The following is a 16,966-nucleotide window of genomic DNA, read 5'->3' as shown; positions in this document are numbered from 1 at the left end:
GAGTAAATACATTCCCATTGCTTCCATACAGTAAGCTTTGGGTTTTGTTTTTGTTTTTTGCCTTGGGTGTGCTTGGTTGTGTTTTGTTTTTGTTTTCCATTGGTTAGAATAGTGGTTCTCAACCTTTGGGTCCCAAGGTGTTTTGGCCTACAACTCCCAGAAATCCCAGCCAGTTTACCAGCTGTTAGTGGAAGTTGAAGGCCAAAACATCTGGAGACCTACAGGTTGAGAACCACTGGGTTAGAGTCAGCTGAAGCTTTCTTCTTTGATGGAGTAAATGTTGTATTGATGAATGGGAGCTTCTGAATGTCCCACACGCTCCTGACTTTGAAATTTTCGCATGAAAGGGGCCTTCCCATTCACCATCTCTTTGTGAATTCCAGATAGTTGCTGGGGAAAAGTTTTAGGACCAAGTGTTACAGTTTGATACATGTATTGGCAATTTCAAGGTATTTTAATCATTGTACAATTATTACTCTAATTGCGAATGTGTAAAGCAGTTGCTCCTGAAGGAAATGTGAGGGAAGAGAAGTGTCTAATGGAATTTATCCTCAGCTTAGTTGCTTTCTCTACAGTTTACCCTTCCTTGGAATCAGATGAAGATGACCCAGCCTTGAAGTCACTACCAAAGAAGAAGAAATCTACAGATGATGCTCCATGGAGTCCCAAGGGTAATTACCTGTCACCATAACTTGAACTGTCCATATATCCTGGGATTCTGCTCAGACTCTTAGGGTGCCTCTACATTGACACCACTTTAATTGCCATGTCTCAGTGCTATAGAATTGTGGGAGTTGTAGTAAGGCATTTTGCCTTCTCTGCCAAAGAATGCTGGGGCCCCACTAAACTACAGCTCCCATGATACTGTAGCATTGAACCAGGATAGTTAAAGTGATGTCAAACTGTAGTCAATCTATAGTATAGAACTAGAGTTACCATATTTCATTACATAATAGTCGCACTCCTCCCCAACTTTTAAAAATAATGAAGGGGATGTGATTATTGTGAGGTGGCAACTGTCAATTATTACGCTTCCCTAATACAATAGAGTTCCGGTTATCCAATTTAAACGGGCAGACTGAATCTCGGATACCCGGATCTATCAGATAACCGGATCTGTTGCCAAGCGCCCTGGCCTAGAGAAGCGTGGGGTGTGCCGCTGCTTAGCAACACGCTCCGCGCTTCTCTAAAGGCCTACCGGAGTTTCCTCTTCCATGGCTGCCTCTGCTGCTGCCTCTGCTGCTGTGTCTGCTTCCCTTTCTACCGCTGCCTCCCCCTTCGCATCATCCTCCTCCTCAAAGGTGAGCAAGCGAGGTGTGGGGAGAGCGCCGCCAAGCACCTGGCGGTCCCTCGGATAATACAGAGTGTCGGATTAGCGGAGCTCAGTTTAGCGGGGCTCTACTGTACCAATTTTGACAGCCCATGTTGTGATGATGAAATACGGTAGTTTATTTTGTTTTTAATGTAAGCTTCTAGCCCTATTGCTTTGAAATCATACCTGAAAGTAATGGGGTTAATGCCTGCTTAAATGTCAGATGTCAAGAAAATCGTAGTTAGTGGCAGGTCTTCAGTATCTACCATTAGCTTTTGAGTGTCCCTATAGCCAGCAGTTGCAGAATGCATTAATGTCATTTTGTTCCCAATGTTTAGATCACATCATGGTCATGTTATAGAATCCAGATTTTCTTTTATATGTATGGGAAGACTAAGTAAATACCTTCAATTGCAATAGGGCCCTTATTGCAGCTCCACAGCATTTAGGAAGCTGTGAGTCAGGAATTCTTCATTCAGTGACCCTTCTACCTCCTTTGAACCATCTGAAACAATTTGTTGTGGATTGGTTTCTGGTAGTCATGCCTCATAAACCGGCAATAACTTACTTCACTGAAAGGAAATTCCGTTGAAAGGAAAGGGGAAAATAGTTTATATGAAAGAACTGTATATTTGTGTACAGTTGTGTCTATTAAACAATCAGCCTAGCAGCCCAGTTCTGCCAGTTTTGAGTTCATACTTTTCTGTTCTTGCATTTGCAGATTGGTTCCCAAAGGTACCCTGAATTAAAATACTGTACAATACTTACTTGGGTATAAGTTGAGGGGGGAATGACCAAGAAAATTTCCCCAAAAACATGGGTTGATGTGTACACAAATTAATGCTGGAATAGAGACCCAACGTGAAGGCAGTGACAAAAGGCAGATGGGAGAAGTTCCCGCCCCATTATTCCTTCCTTGACCAAACCAGAGAAAGAAAGCCAATCCTCCTTTCTTCTCACAACCCTGATCTTCTATTTCTGTGAAAACTTGTCTGCTCTTATGAAAAACAGCAGCTCCAATCTCTCTGTAGAGAAGCTTATTTAGGAATAACTCATTTTAAAAAAAGGTTGCCACTGTTTCATTCCATCACAAGTGCCCAGAATGGTGTTCTTGAAATTCCTAAGTTGCTGATAAACACTGCTTGTGCTGAAAAAACAGTATGTATCGCTGACTTTGGCAAAGGAGTGATAATGGGGTGAGAGCCTTCTGCCAAGATTAGCAATGCAATTTACACATGCACACGCACACTGTTGTAACCTCATAGATCAGTGTTTCTCAAACGGTGCTCCTCCAGGTGTTTTGGACTTTAGCTCCCAGAAATCCCATCGAGTTTACTAGCTGTTAGAAATTATAAGATATAAAGTCCAAAACATCTGGAGGAGCACAGTTTGAGAAACCCTGCTTTAGGGCTCTTCCAGACAGGCCCTATATCCCAGGATCTGATCCCAGGTTTTCTGTGTATCCCAGATTATCTGGCAGTGCGGACTCATATAATCCAGTTTAAAGCAGAAAATCTGAGATCAGATCCTGGGATATAGGACCTGTCTGGGAGGGGCATTAGATAAACAGATCCTATCCTTCTCTTTAGGTCTTCCCAAATATGTTCCCTCTATGCATTTGTAAAAGAAGATCATTTGTTCTATATCCCAAAAATGTCCCTATAACTGTTGACCCAAAACACGAAATCTGATGTATAAATGGGAATATACAGAATTCTTCAGTTGCAATGCATGTCACTTCCTTTATCTTTCCCCTCATGTGTTCCTGTTCACACATGCCCATAGTATCTAGGTCCTGTGCTTCCTAGAGAGATGAGTGTCCTATTGGGAAGCACTGGTCGAACTGAAAATATAGCCTTTCAAGAAACTTTGGGGTCTCTCACTGGACAGTTTTCTTCCTTCCTATGCCACTCACTAGAGGGCACTGTTCTATATACCAAAGGGACATGGTAGTGTTTTTTTCTTTTGGTTTGCCTCCTTTGCCATGAAGCGCAAGGAAGAGTTCCCTGTGTGAATTCATTTCTTTCCTTCCTCACAGCTCGGGTGACCCCAACATTGCCCAAGCAAGTCCGCCCAGTACGTGAGGGGACGAGGGTGGCTTCCGTCGAGACTGGGCTGGCAGCTGCAGCCGCTAAACTGGCACAGCAGGTAAGTGGCAGGACTTGCTTGGGAGGGGCCAATGGTGAACATACTCACCCCGGTATACTTGGCTGGCTCCTCTTAGAAAGGCTTTTGCTCCAAAGACAGGTGGTCCCTAGGACATTTCAGGCAAGTAGAAAGATGATTGCCTTTCTTGCTTAGTTTAGTGTGCTAACTTATCTATAGTTTTTCCCGTGGACATTCTCAGAGCTGAATAGCTGCTAATTCACTATACAAAAGTGTGAAAAGAGGCCTTCTGGGTCTGATGGCCAATGAGAGGGAGGGTGTGTCTTCCCCAGCCTCATGCCAGTGACATTGAGAAACTTTGGCACATGTGACAGAAGAGATCATGGATTCCTCTCCTCAATGCACATGTGTCAAGGCCTGTGGGCTGAATCCGGCCCACCATGTAATTTTTTGTGGCCCTCCAGATACTGTATTCTTCATCATTAGACATCATGCTTAGAAATGGTGGAAGTTTTGTTACAGTAATATCTGGAAGACTCTTTAGTGAGGAGAGTGGGCTTTGAATTTAAATGCAAGGTTTGTGGACATGATGTTTGTCTTTAAAATGCACTTTAACCTTTCATCAACCTTAGAGACACAAGTGCTATTGAGTAGCAATTCTTATCCCCAGTCTGCATAGCGGATAAAAAATTATGGGTGTCGTCATTCCATAATATCTGGAGACCCAAATTGGGTAAAAGCTAAAGAGCACAGCACTATGTAAATAAACAATAGTTGGCCCTCTGTTACCATGGATTCTGCGTATATTTTGTAGGGAACTTCCCTGTGCTGAATCTGGAGCTGTGGTGGGCCAAATTCTGCTCCTCTCCCATCTACACTGTCCCTGTATAAGGAACTGTGCTGTGATTTGTTTTGTTATTAGGGCTTATAGACAAACTCAATTATTCAATGTTTTGGAATCATACGAAAAATAATGTAGAAATTAGTTCAGCAGATTCCGAGGTAGGTACATTGTGGCTCTTAAAATGTTGCTGGGCTGCAAGTTCCAATAATCCTTGATCACGGCTTCTTAAATGGTAGGTCCTGACCCCAAAATGGGGTTCCCTGAGCTCAATGTTTTTCTGAACATCCCCTACTGGCCATTATAGACATTTACACGAATCTGTTGTGCAGTTTACAGTAGAATCTGCAGAAAATGCTTCAGCTGTACTTTATAAAATGGAAAAACAGCCTGTTTAGCAAGCCTTGCAAATTCTGGTTTATTATCAGTAAATGTTTGATTTTTATACCTATTTTATATACTTATATAAATGGGGTCACACAAAAATTTCTCAGGCCAGAAGAATCCTGATTGGGAAAGTTTAAGAAGCTCTGCTGTAGATCACATAGGCAATGCTGAGGAATGCTTGGAATTTTTGTCCATCAACATTTGGAGGCCCACAACTCCCTAGTCCTGAACTAAGAGGGATAACTTGGGGGAGCCAAAGTAGACAGGCCCATGTAGATTTTTCTTGGAGGCCTGTCCTGTCTCATTACGAGGCACTTCCTTTGTTGGGACAGCCATGACTGCAACTTGGCTGTAGATAAAGGACAGTCTTTGCTCTCTTTGTCTCAAGGAGCATCAGAAGATACAGCGGCGGAAACTTGTGATAAAAAAGAAGCCACCATCTCCAAAGGCACCCAGCCCAGAACCTGAGCTGGAGCCGGAACCAGAACCAGAACCAGAACCAGAACCAGTGGAAACAGAAGTGGAGCCAGATCTGCCACCACCCCAACAGGATCCAGAGCCGGGACTGGTGGTTCCTGTGCCCACTCCCCTGACACCTGAACCCAAGCAGGAACAGTTTGCTGGGAGCCTCGTGGATCATGAGTACACTGCGCGGCCCAATGTCTTTGGAATGGCCCAGGTGAACCGCGGGTCCACTCCCATGGCGCCAGGTGTCTTCTTGTCTCAGCGACGCCCGTCGACTGGTTCACCGGGTGGCCCCCAGGCAGCACAGGGTAAGCTAGCATGCATGTATTTTGAGGGTAGCATCAATGAAGCAGATACGTGGAGAATATCACTGAGTTTGGGGAATCTAAGCTATAGTTAGGACAGCCTTTTTGTCCAGAGAGGTTAGGGCGTATTACTTGATTTACCCATCCATGTAAGTGGAGATATTTTCAGGATTGTTTTGGAGAAGCAAGCTCTCAGCAAACTTCGGTAGCATAGTATCCTACTGAACGAGCCACTTATCCCAGTAAGTTCGCAATTTGAATTTTATTTCTGGTATGAACTTGCGACATGGCCTTAGGCAAGCTGCTGGCCTTCTGGAATAACACTGATGTGCTTTACTCCAGTCTTGTAAGTATTATGAAGTAAAGCAGGTGACAGCAATGCAGCTGGCCTTCTGCATCCACAGATTCTGCATCCACGGATTCAACCATCTATGCCTTGCAAATACTCCCCCACCCAAAAATCAATCTAGAAAGCAAACTTTGATTTTGCCATTTTATATAAGTGACACAATTTGACTATGTCAGTGTACATAATGGGACTTGAGCATCCACCATATTTTGATTTTTGTGGAGGTTCATGGAACCAAACCCCAGTGGATACTAAATGTCCACTGTAAATGGGAAACATCTGAAACCCACTGATACCCTGTATAAATGTAAGTCAGTCCAAGTTCAAGAAGGTTGAGTCACCAGTCCCTGGCTAGATGGATGTTGACTCATTACACTTTCATCCGGGAATACCGTGTCATATAAACAAATTATCTGGCTGCTACCTCTTGGATGGAGTTGTTGGTTCCACATGGATGACTATAATATTCCTTTGAATAGTTCCTTTCCTTCCATGTCAGAAAATGAAAAATTTCTTCCTAGGTAGAGATTTGTGACTAGAGGGATGAAGTTGTTTAGATCCTACCCCATTCTACCCAGAAAATATTATTCCACAAACTCTTTGAAAAATGGTTACAAGGAACAGAGTAACTAATTTCCTTCTTGTTTCCACTGGACAGTTTTCTGTTAGATTGTGTCACTGAGTCAGCACATAGAAAAGAGGTGTTATTCTTCCTCTGCATTGATGACAAGAGGCATTCACCCAATTCTAGTTTTTCCCTATCAGCATCTGGAGACAGCCAGAATCAAATGACGTATGATATGGTAAGCTGATTGGCTCCTCCAGGTGCAGTCATACTTCCTAAGGCAGTTACTTTTGATTTGACCACCTCAGACATCAGGAAACCTTGGACTGGTCCTGTAACCATAGCTGCCTTGGACGAGGCAAGGGCAGGAAAAGTGTGGCCTTTAAGATGTTGCTGAACTAACACTCCCATGATCCCCCTCCATAGCTGTGGTTGATGGGAGTTGCAAGCCAACGTCTGAAGACATTCCCCAGACCTCGTGTAGGCAACACTTGTTATTTCAGTAGATGGTTATTGATATTTGTTTTGATTCATTTTAATTGTTGTTTTTATATTCTGTTTTTAATTGTGTTTTTGTTGTACTGGGCTTGTTCCCGCTTGTAAGCCGCCCCGGGTCCTTTCGGGGAGATGGTGGCAGGATATAAACATAAATAAAAATAAAGTTATTATTAAGTTATTATTATCAAGTTGTTCATCTCACTTGGATAGGCTTCCCCCAACTCACCATTTTCCTCCTTTTTTCCCAGGGAAACGCCCCAAGAAGGGTTTAGCAACAGCTAAGCAGCGACTCGGCCGCATCCTGAAGATCCACCGCAATGGCAAACTGTTACTTTGAGTGCCACCCCCACATCCCGCTCCAGACCTCAGGCCTCTTGGGCAGCGCGCAATGGGTGAGGTACAGAGACACTTTGGGAGCCACTCCCTTGGCAGTGTCCTCAAAGAGCTGCCAGGACTATGAAGTATGGAGAAGGTCTGTGCTACCTCTCCCTTGTGTGGATTAGAGTCAGGACTGAGCTGCCCCACCACAGGAAGCATTGGACTCAATGGGCAGCTGTTCTGACACTGAGCTGAACCACCCTGGTTTTCCCCAGAGTGGCAGGCAATGCCAGAGGCAGAGGGCTTCGCCGTGCCCACTGACTCTTCATCCCTACCTCGACCCACAGCAGTTCCCTTTTTTTCCTGGGGCTGATACCTCTGTATAATTCTCCCCTCCCTCTGCCAATTTCACACACAGGGATGTCAGTTAGTCTTTATTTTTCCTCCCAGCAGCTTCAACCACCCTTTGTATTTTTGCTGATGCACATGAACCCTAGCATGCCAAGGAGTGGTTTTGATTACTTATTTTTGTAAATTGGCTTTTTCCCACAGGAAGCAACTGCACATTGCCTTTGTTTAGCAGGTAGCTCTTCTTCCTTCCCACCCTTCCGTCCTTCACACACCTTTGAGATAAGAGACAGAGGGGAACTTGTCCCTGAATCCTAGAAAAACGCAATACAGTAAGCTGGCAAATTCCAGGAAGGCAGATCAGAGAGTAATGGTTTTGGAGAATACAGTAGTGCTCTTCTTTGAGTAGTTCCAGTGGGTTGGTGGATGAGGAACTAACTCCAGGTCCAAAATACTCTCTCCACTATAAAACGTCCAGTCAGATATTGGAAGAGAAGGAGCAGCATCTGGTCATGGTGGTGGATTTATGCAAAATACAACACCTGTGGTTTCATCAGATTTATTTGTATCGGTTCCAATTGTAAGTTGAGGGAATGTCACATATTCATAACCCCGCCTCTCCATATTCACATTGTCCATATATCAGAGTGGGCTGCAGCCTTCACTCTCATGTGCCCAGCTGTCGTTGCTAAAGGAAAATCTGCTTTAATGTTTGCTGTAATCAGAGAAGTCTTCTTGAATACTCAGTCCCCTGCATGCAGTTGGAAGGCCAGCACTTGTTACATTGGATGGGGCTGCTGATCTCAGGGTCCAGGAGAAAGAGTATCCCTTGAAGGTGACCCCCTGTAACAAGAGATTTCCCAGTCGGCTTTGCAGGTGTTCCTGTTGCAGATCTCTCCCGCTGTTAATTCCCTCCCCTCACCCTGCTTTCCTGTTTGGCCATAAAGCAGTCTTCATTCCCTCTCCCCCAAACAGCGGCAGGGAGGGCATCATGCCCCCTAAGCGAGGACTTTACAAAAAGACATTTCTACCCAGCTGCACGGCTCAGTTTATATGGCTGTGTACCATATTTTTATGCCAGACTCCAGCCGGCTTTGTGTAAATGTTTGAATTCTATTTTTAGGCATCTCTCTAGAAATCTGTGTTAACAAAACAAAACAAATGAAGCTGAACCTTTTTTTATATATTCAGGGTTAGAATAAAAACCTTTATTGGTTTAGTGTGGCTCGTCTGTGAGGTGCTTTTTTCTGATTCTGCTCCTTTAGGAACGAAAGCTCTTGCTGCGGTGTCTGTGGCTACAACCACACTCTCTGTGCTCTAGGGGAGGCTGATGGTGCTAATTTTGGAATGTTAATTGCCCAAGGATCAGTATTCAGGTTGAGATTTCCCCCCGGATGCCACCTTGGTTTGGAAGCTGGTGGTGGTTTTATATTGGGGCTAAGCTGAAAGGGAAACCTGGCATGATGTGGTTTGCGTGTTCTGCTTGAACTCTTGGGGACCAAGGTTCAAATCCCCATTCAGCCGTGAAACCCATTGGATTACCTTGGACATGTTACATTCCCCCTCTTAACCAGTTCTGTCAAGAACAGCTTGTGATAAGGTTCCCATAAGTCAGAAATTACTAACAGACACACAACAACAAGGTAAAGGAGCTCACTGCTTTTGGGTGGAATGTTTTTGTCAGTGCCCCAAAAAAATACCTCTCCTGACAATCCTTCAGAAAAATAATCTGATTAATTTCAAATTCTGTATTATCTAGAATAAGGTAAGTCATCGAATAGATTTCAATTTTTAAGAAACTAACACCTAGTGGTGTTATAACTTGAAATGCAGCCTGGCGATAAGAGGTCATGTTTTGAATGTGATCTCTAATTGGGTGGGGTCATCTGTGTGACTAATCCAGCAAAGAAGCAGTTTCTGGGGGGGGGGGGACATGGCAGTAATGTATTAAAAGTATTTTGAAAAGGTGATTGTTGCAACTCTTTAGGGATCTTTCGTGCCATATCTTTCCAAATCATATCAAAATCACCAGTTTCAATCTCATTTTCTTTTTTAAAAAACTGCATGCTAGTCCAGATTTGTTTCACATACATGGAGGAAGCAACTAAATAATTTCCTCCATTCCTTTTTTTTAAGACCACAAGTTTTGAAAAATACAAATTCAGGAGATGGAGTGGATGTTGCTTCTTTTTTTAGTGCAAGACTGGCAGTTGTGCAGCTCTTCAATTATTGGACTGGAGCTGTCTTCACCTTAGCTATGTCAGCAAACGCTGAAAGGAGTTGGAAGTCCAACAATTTATGGAGTGTCTCACAATTCCCTATTCCAGTCTTACGGGCTGAAAGCTTAGGTTTCTGTAGAAATCTGTCCTCTATTAATCTCCCATGCCTAGGGCATGGCCACCAGAGGGTGAATGGGCATCTTTTATTTAGATTGGACATTTACATTTGCTAATTTTTAGGTGTAAAAATGTTGAAACTGGGACAGCATTCAATAGAGGGAGCATATTTGTCTAAGAACAGAGAGCTTTGCCCTATATCAGTAGTTCTCAACCTGTGGGTCCCCAGATGTTTTGGCCTTAAACTCCCAGAAATCCTAACAACTGGTAGACTGGCTGGGATTTCTGGGTGTTGTAGGTCAAAAACATCTGGGGACCCACAGGTTGAGAACCGCTGGCCTGTATGAAGTCAAAGCATTGGTCCATTTGGCAGGAGCTGTCCAAGGATTCAGAGAATCCATTCTAACCTTGGATGGAGAAATATGGATGGGACCCACATGTTACGCATGGATTCTAGCACCATACTATGACTCCTTAGAAAAGTGGTTTCCTTTTCCTGCGCTTAAAATAGTTGCCCGCACTTTAGAGCTGTACCTAAACAGTTTTAAGATGTGTTGTCCACATACGTTTGAACACATGCCAAAAGCCTGTTGCAAGTAAGTTTAGGCATAGCTGTTTCTCAGAGTTCTGTGTGAGGAGAAAAAATTATCACTTACAGTGCTGTAGCCTACCTTAAGGCAGATATGCACACTAAATATGTGCACAACACAAAAATAACTAGATGTCAGCTTTGTTGTTTATTTGTTCAGTTGCTTCCGACTCTTCGTGACCTCTTTGACCAGCCCACACTAGATGTCAGCTACCATGGTATTACATTTCCATGGTGTTTGGATTGTGTGCTACTGTGAGGTAAGAGTCTATGGTAATGCTGGTAGGGTCTCCCATGGCAGACAGGCTTTTACTAAGGAGCCAGACTAAATAGGCCAGACAGCTATTGGGCATCTGCAATAAACAAACAGGAAGCACTTGATGTACATTCCAGTATCCAAGACAGGGTATGTCAAAGGTTACAATAACCCACCAGGCCATTGCATTCATCTTCATTGCAAGTGATGCTTAAAGTGCTACACAAAGATATTTACCATATGTGGAGAGGAAAATGCCTATTATGCAAGCTAGATTCAAAAAAGGAAAAGGCACAAAAGATCATATTGCAATCATGCTGGATTATGGAACATACAAATGCTAGGAAGTGACCAAGTGTTATTTCTTGTTTAAAACAGATGGCAGAGAAAGGCCTCTCCTGGGCCAAAAACATGGAGAAAATGTCCTCTACACCTTCTAGTGCATATTTGGGAATATCAACTGTTTATCCTTCCTGGAATAGCTACCTATCAGGCTAGAAATGCAGCTTTTCTGCAGTATTTGGTCATGTTTTATTGAAATATCTGACTCTGGTGCTTTAGGAATCAGACCTTTAAGATGCAAGTTCTGTCTACAAAGGATGAGTGAGAATTCTGTTTCAATTTAATTTTTGAGAATACATTAACAACATGTAATAGATCTCTACACAGAAATTGAAAAATGTGAAATGTTAAGCACCTTAGTGTGGGGTAAGCTGAAATTCGCGGATTCATCCATCTAGGAGCGGGGCTTTTTGAGTGTCTAACTTTGAAAAGTCTAGGTTTGAATTGCTTATTTTCAACATGTTGCCATTGAATAAGAGTTGCTACCTCCTTTTTTCTGAAGTAGAAATGGCCCTTTTCATACTGGAAATAGCTGTATGAATTGGGTCAGTGCAGATGGGGGAGAACTTGTTTTCTGTCTATTTTTGAAATAACAAAAATGTCCAAACTTTTCTATGGAAAGAGTGGAAGGCTTCCTCAGGTTGTCTTGTCTTTAATGTCCAGGCAATGGGGAGACCCATTGTGGCTAAAATAAATACTATACCTCTTTGTGTTAGACATATTCAGAATATGTTCCTCGTCTGATGGAATACAAGAACATTTGAAAGCTTATCATCAGTGGATATACAATACGAACTCCGTATTATTATTATTATTATTATTATTATTATTATTATTATTATTATTATTATTATTAGACTTTATTTGTACCCCGCTAGCGTCTCCCGAAGGACTCGATGCGGCTTACAAAGGCCAAGGCCTCAACACACAAGAAAATCTGGTTCAATTATGACCGACAAATTATGTCCTCTTTGCATTGTCTAGGTCCTCCTACACATCCATATGATATTATTGGACTGCAAATCCCTTATTTCAATTGGTTCATAATTATCTTTGGGTTCGCATATTCACATGATGTCTAGGAACGTATCTCCTACAGATAAGGAAGTTGCACTGTATAAATATATATGCTTACTTTATATATATATTGCTTCATCCCAGAGTATTCATCTTAGTTGCCTTGTGAGAGAAGGAGTTGGGTTTGAGCTCCTGAGCATAATTTGAGCTTTACAGGCAACCCCTTCTTCACATCTGCCTTTTTTCATCCTTGCTTGTTTAAAAGGTCAGGTTATTTTGTGAAATTTTGGGGACTCTGCTGTGAGATATTCCATCATGGGAAAGGGGGCTCACGTCTCTTTCTCCAAAAGGGGATAAAGGCGTTAGAAATTGGCATGGCCGTCCCTGTCAAAGGCTTTGAGAAAAAGAACATTCAGAATGGCCCCTTTCCAGTGGCAAGAAAATATTTTTGAAACAAGTTCCCTTTCTGTGGTAAATAAATGTGGTGTGTGTGTGTATGTAAACGGAAATGTATTGTTGATGTATCCGGAGGACTGCAGAGAGGTGAAAAAGATCCCTCCTTAATGCACCACTGTGCCTGCTATCATTCTCAAGAGCATACTACAAATGTCTTGGAAGTGAGGTCACACATTTCCTCTTCTTTCTCATCCCCATAACCTTGGGGGGTGGAGTAGAAGAGAATACGGCAACAGGACAGTGACTTTTGTCACTTGCTGGCCTTGATGATTCATGCTGAGTGACTGCAAAGGTGGCCAGCTCACATTTCCAGAAGACTGGAGGCTATGTAAGAGCTGTATGGTGCCCCCAGCAGCCCCTCAACATCCTTGCGTTTCACCAGCCAGCATGGGGCCTCATGAGCCCTTTGAGGTGAATCCTTCAGTATCTTGGTGACCTCGGTGACTGGGATTTTGCTGGCACCCCTCCACAACCAAGTGGCTGGCTCTCCATCAACTGCGCCGGAGGAAAGCTGGATGCCACTGTTCTGGAACTGGCCTGTGGAAGACAAAATGGGCATGCGTGAGCCTGGCAAAATTCCTATGATTAAGTGGAGTGGAGTGGCTGCTGGAGGTAGCTAGTTTTTGGTGTCACAAGAAGACAGTACGCTATTAGTTATTAATGTTAATTGTTGTATTATTGTTGTCAGGGAATAGGAGAGGTTCTTGTGGGACTATGTGTCTCGGGTCTGACAATATGACTAGATTTGGGATGTGTGGTTTCCAGACTATATGGCCATGCTCTAGTAGCATTTTCTCCTAACATTTCGCCTACATCAGTGGCTGGCATCTTCAGAGTATCTGAAGATGGAGGGGGTTGGATCCTCTACATCTTCGGATCTTCAGATCTGTGATTCCCCTTTAACAACCATGGATACATCATATGGACTATTGGAATTTGCAGTATGGTAGGAGGCACTAACAGCGCTCCATGCAGTCATGCCGGCCACATGACCTTGGAGGTGTCTACGGCCAACGCCGGCTCTTCAACTTAGAAATGGAGATGAGCACCAACCCCCAGAGTCAGTCACAACTGGACTTAACGTCAGGGGAAAACCTTACCTTACTAGGAGGCACTAAAAGATCTTTCTGGTTGACTATTCTGAATGCCTTACTAAAGAACCAATTTGAGGATTCTGTAGGATTTAGCCCAAAACAAAGTTGTATCATAGCGCTATAATTATGTAGTGTGAAAAGAACCTCTCACACACATTCTTCTCCTTCTCCTCGTAGAATAGCACCTTGGTAGTGAGAGCCAGCATGTTTTAATGTTTTGAACTTGGACTATGGCTCTGAAGACTAGGTTCGAACCCTCATTTGGATATGGAAATCCCATGAGTGACCTTGGGCAAGTCACACTCTCTTAGCCTCTGAGGAAAGCAAAGGCAAACCGTATCTGAACAAATCTTGTCAAGAAAACCCCATGAAAGGTTTGCCTTCGGTTTGCCATATGTCAGAAGCAACTTGATGGCACACAACAACAAAATGTGTGCAGCCAGACCATGCTGTTTTAAAACAGCCTCACCACACTAGAGCATGGATATACTTTAAATTAGGTTTCTGCCTCTTGCAGAATTCTGGGGTTTAAAGTTTAGTGGGACCCAGGACCTGTCTGGCTGAACAGTTTAAAAACCCATTCCCTAGAATTCTACAGGAGGCAGAAACTGGATTCAAAGTGGAACCATGTTCTGGTTTGATGAGGTCCAAATTATTTATCACATCATTTGGGATATGGAAGGGTGCTCTATGCTGCTAAGGCAGATCATGAAGAGAGTAAATTAGTGCTAAAAAAACCCTCAAGAAACAGTTGGAAAGCTGAATTGCATACCTAGCAAGCCACACGCTGACGGTGACAGTCCCTTTCCGTTGACCATGTAGAAGCCAAGATGGTCCAACTGCAGAGCTGTGGGATGGCTGTAGCGATGCAGCAGAACAAGGAACTCCAATTCATGGCCAATCTGCACAGTGACGTTGGCTTCAGGCCACATGGAAATCACCAGCTGTGGCTTGTGGATTGTGGCCCGCTGGGTGAAGGGCAGGACCAGAATATGCTCTCCATGTAGCGTTATACCTTTCCTTGTGATGTTGATCACATAGCCAGGGAGGGGCAAGAGTTCCCCAACCACAATGGTGATGGCATCGAAGTAAGTGCGGGGACGCTCTTCGTGGCCTGGCCTCAAAGGGGCCCCCATGAGGTGCCCATTGACTGAGAGGCCTGAAAAGGAAGAAAAATAGCAGCCTGTAAGGAGATCACAGACTTTCCTCTTCCCCACTTTCCAACCAGAGAGAAAAGAACCTAGCTATGCTACTCAAACCACATATCAATTCTGGTGGGAATGTGTGGCTGGATTGCAGCTCCCATCCCCTCTAGGCCCTCTACATTTGCAGGTTTGAGTTTGGTGGATGTGATTATTCAAAGGTTTGTTTTAAATGATTGATTCAACTAAGGAAGCCATAGCCTTGCATTTGCAAGACTTGAGCTGGGCCTGGTGGAGATGTCTCACTCATAGTATTGCCATAAGTCAGTGTGGTCCAACCAGTAGCCTGTGGGCCGCATGTGTGGCCCACCAATTCATTTTTGTTAGCCCTTGCCCTTCTTACTGGAAAAATATTTCAATTTAACATTTGGAAAAAAATCATTTACCCTTCTTACAGCTTTAAGTTTGTACTGCCTTACTGCTTTAAATGATGTTTCTGACCCTCACATTCCTAAAGTTTGATTGGCCTTCGAGTAACTAAAGGTTGGACCACACTGTCATAAGTCAAAGTTGACAATTGGGACAATTAACAGTTATATGTATCACAACAAGACAATTTCTTACAACTAACCAAAGGTCGCTTTCCTCCTTTTGGCAAACAGACACTTCTTATTAGCTGGATATTCTCTGTTTGATGGCGTGCAATTTTTTAAATACAGTAGAGTCTCACTTATCCAACACTCGCTTATCCAAGGATCTGGATTATCCAACACATTTTTGTAGTCAATGTTTTCAATATATCATGATATTTTGGTGCTAAATTTGTAAATACAGTAATTACAACATAACCTTACTGCGTATTGAACTACTTTTTCTATCAAATTTGTTGTGTAACATGATGTTTTGGTGCTTAATTTGTAAAATCATAACCTAATTTGATGTTTAATAGGCTTTTCCTTAATCTCTCCTTATTATCCAACATATTTGCTTATCCAATGTTCTGCTGGCCCGTTTATGTTGGATAAGTGAGACTCTACTGTAGTACCATCCTTTGGAGAACAATAAGAAGTGCTGCATCCTTTTTTATATTTAAAATTGTTTCCTGTCAGAGAAGAACTGTACTTTGAAGTGCTCAGAGGCATTTTAAAAAGATATAATTAGACCTATTTTAACACAATGTTATTGTGTTTATAAGCATTAGACACACTGTCACTTTAAAAAGTAGTTGAGGAGAAGGGGGAGGAAAAGGTAGAAAACTTCATACGCTCAGAGGTTTGAGATGCCAAAATTATTGGGTGGAGAGGATTGGGTTGATGCTGTCATTCTTTCCGTTTGATCCTATGAGATGGCCAAGAACAGGCATAGGCCAATTGTATGCAAGGCTGCTGAAGCTCTTACCAGTGATGGGGTCTCTCACCAACCGTAGAATATCTCCTGCGTGTCCATCTAGGGTGAAGCAAAGTTTCCCCGGGGAATGTGGCAGACTTACTACAAAATGGGGATCTCCGTCCACTGCAGGGAAAATGTGAATAGAATCAGGAGCAAGGAACCATTGGTCTTCTAGATATTTTGGGCTTCAAATGCAATCTGTGTCACTTAGCATGGTCAGTGGTGAAAGGACCAAGAGAACTGTAGCCCAAAAATCTCGAGGAACAACACGGAGCTGGACCAGATTGCTTTAAAGGGGATTAGTGTGGGAATTTTGCATAATTGGGGCTGGGGAAGTTCTTACCCCAAGAGGAGAAGGTGAAGAAGCCAGTGTTGGAGGAACCTGCCAACGTATCTGAAAATAAAGGAGCAGAATTACATCCACTCAACAGTAGAGCATATTAGGTAGCAAATATCATCAGAGTTTCAGATCATCAGCCTTGGTGCAGATACAGACAGTGAGGAACCCGTGACGCCTTCAAATATTGTTGAATTGCGATTCCCATCATCCAATGATCAGGGGTGATGGGAAATGCAGTCTCATTACATTTGGAAGAGCCATTTGTTCCCTTTTCCTGACAGCTGATCGGTATTGAAAAGTCTTCTCCAATGCTAAGCAAGTCTTAAGAAATGCACTAAGCGGAACATCTGGCAAGAAAGGTTGTGGGTGCTGCAGTTCCTTTTGGGATCGCCAACTCTGAATCTGACAAACTGGCTGAATATATCCCATTGATGCACCCACCCTAGAAGAGTCAGAACAAAGCAAGGCAGATGGGAGGAAGCATCAGAACAGAAAAATGGCCAGATGGGAG

At 43.2% G+C, this 16,966-nt stretch overlaps 2 protein-coding genes across 7 annotated transcripts in view; one reads left to right on the top strand and one right to left on the bottom strand.

Moving 5' to 3' along the window:
• The window catches only part of phf8 (PHD finger protein 8), a 40,280-nt gene extending 31,562 nt beyond the window's left edge, over positions 1-8,718 (top strand). For all 3 annotated transcript variants that reach the window (XM_062971184.1, XM_008122658.3, XM_008122654.3), the window contains exons 18-21: positions 576-671; positions 3,351-3,460; positions 5,035-5,419; positions 7,077-8,718. In XM_062971184.1, coding sequence (XP_062827254.1) covers positions 576-671; positions 3,351-3,460; positions 5,035-5,419; positions 7,077-7,165 — 680 coding nt within the window. In that variant the 3' untranslated portion in view covers positions 7,166-8,718. The remainder of the gene's footprint in view (positions 1-575; positions 672-3,350; positions 3,461-5,034; positions 5,420-7,076) is intronic.
• Positions 8,719-11,275: 2,557 nt separating this feature from the next.
• itih6 (inter-alpha-trypsin inhibitor heavy chain family member 6) overlaps positions 11,276-16,966 on the bottom strand; it is a 50,893-nt gene continuing 45,202 nt past the window's right edge. For all 4 annotated transcript variants that reach the window (XM_062971181.1, XM_062971180.1, XM_062971182.1 and 1 more), the window contains 4 exons: positions 16,459-16,509; positions 16,125-16,238; positions 14,357-14,743; positions 11,276-13,027 (listed from right to left, as the gene is read on the bottom strand). In XM_062971181.1, coding sequence (XP_062827251.1) covers positions 12,792-13,027; positions 14,357-14,743; positions 16,125-16,238; positions 16,459-16,509 — 788 coding nt within the window. In that variant the 3' untranslated portion in view covers positions 11,276-12,791. The remainder of the gene's footprint in view (positions 13,028-14,356; positions 14,744-16,124; positions 16,239-16,458; positions 16,510-16,966) is intronic.

Source organism: Anolis carolinensis, chromosome 2 (assembly GCF_035594765.1).
Source record: "Anolis carolinensis isolate JA03-04 chromosome 2, rAnoCar3.1.pri, whole genome shotgun sequence".
In the NCBI taxonomy this organism is placed as follows: Eukaryota; Metazoa; Chordata; class Lepidosauria; order Squamata; family Dactyloidae; genus Anolis; species Anolis carolinensis.
This window is presented reverse-complemented; position numbering and strand designations above follow the sequence as displayed.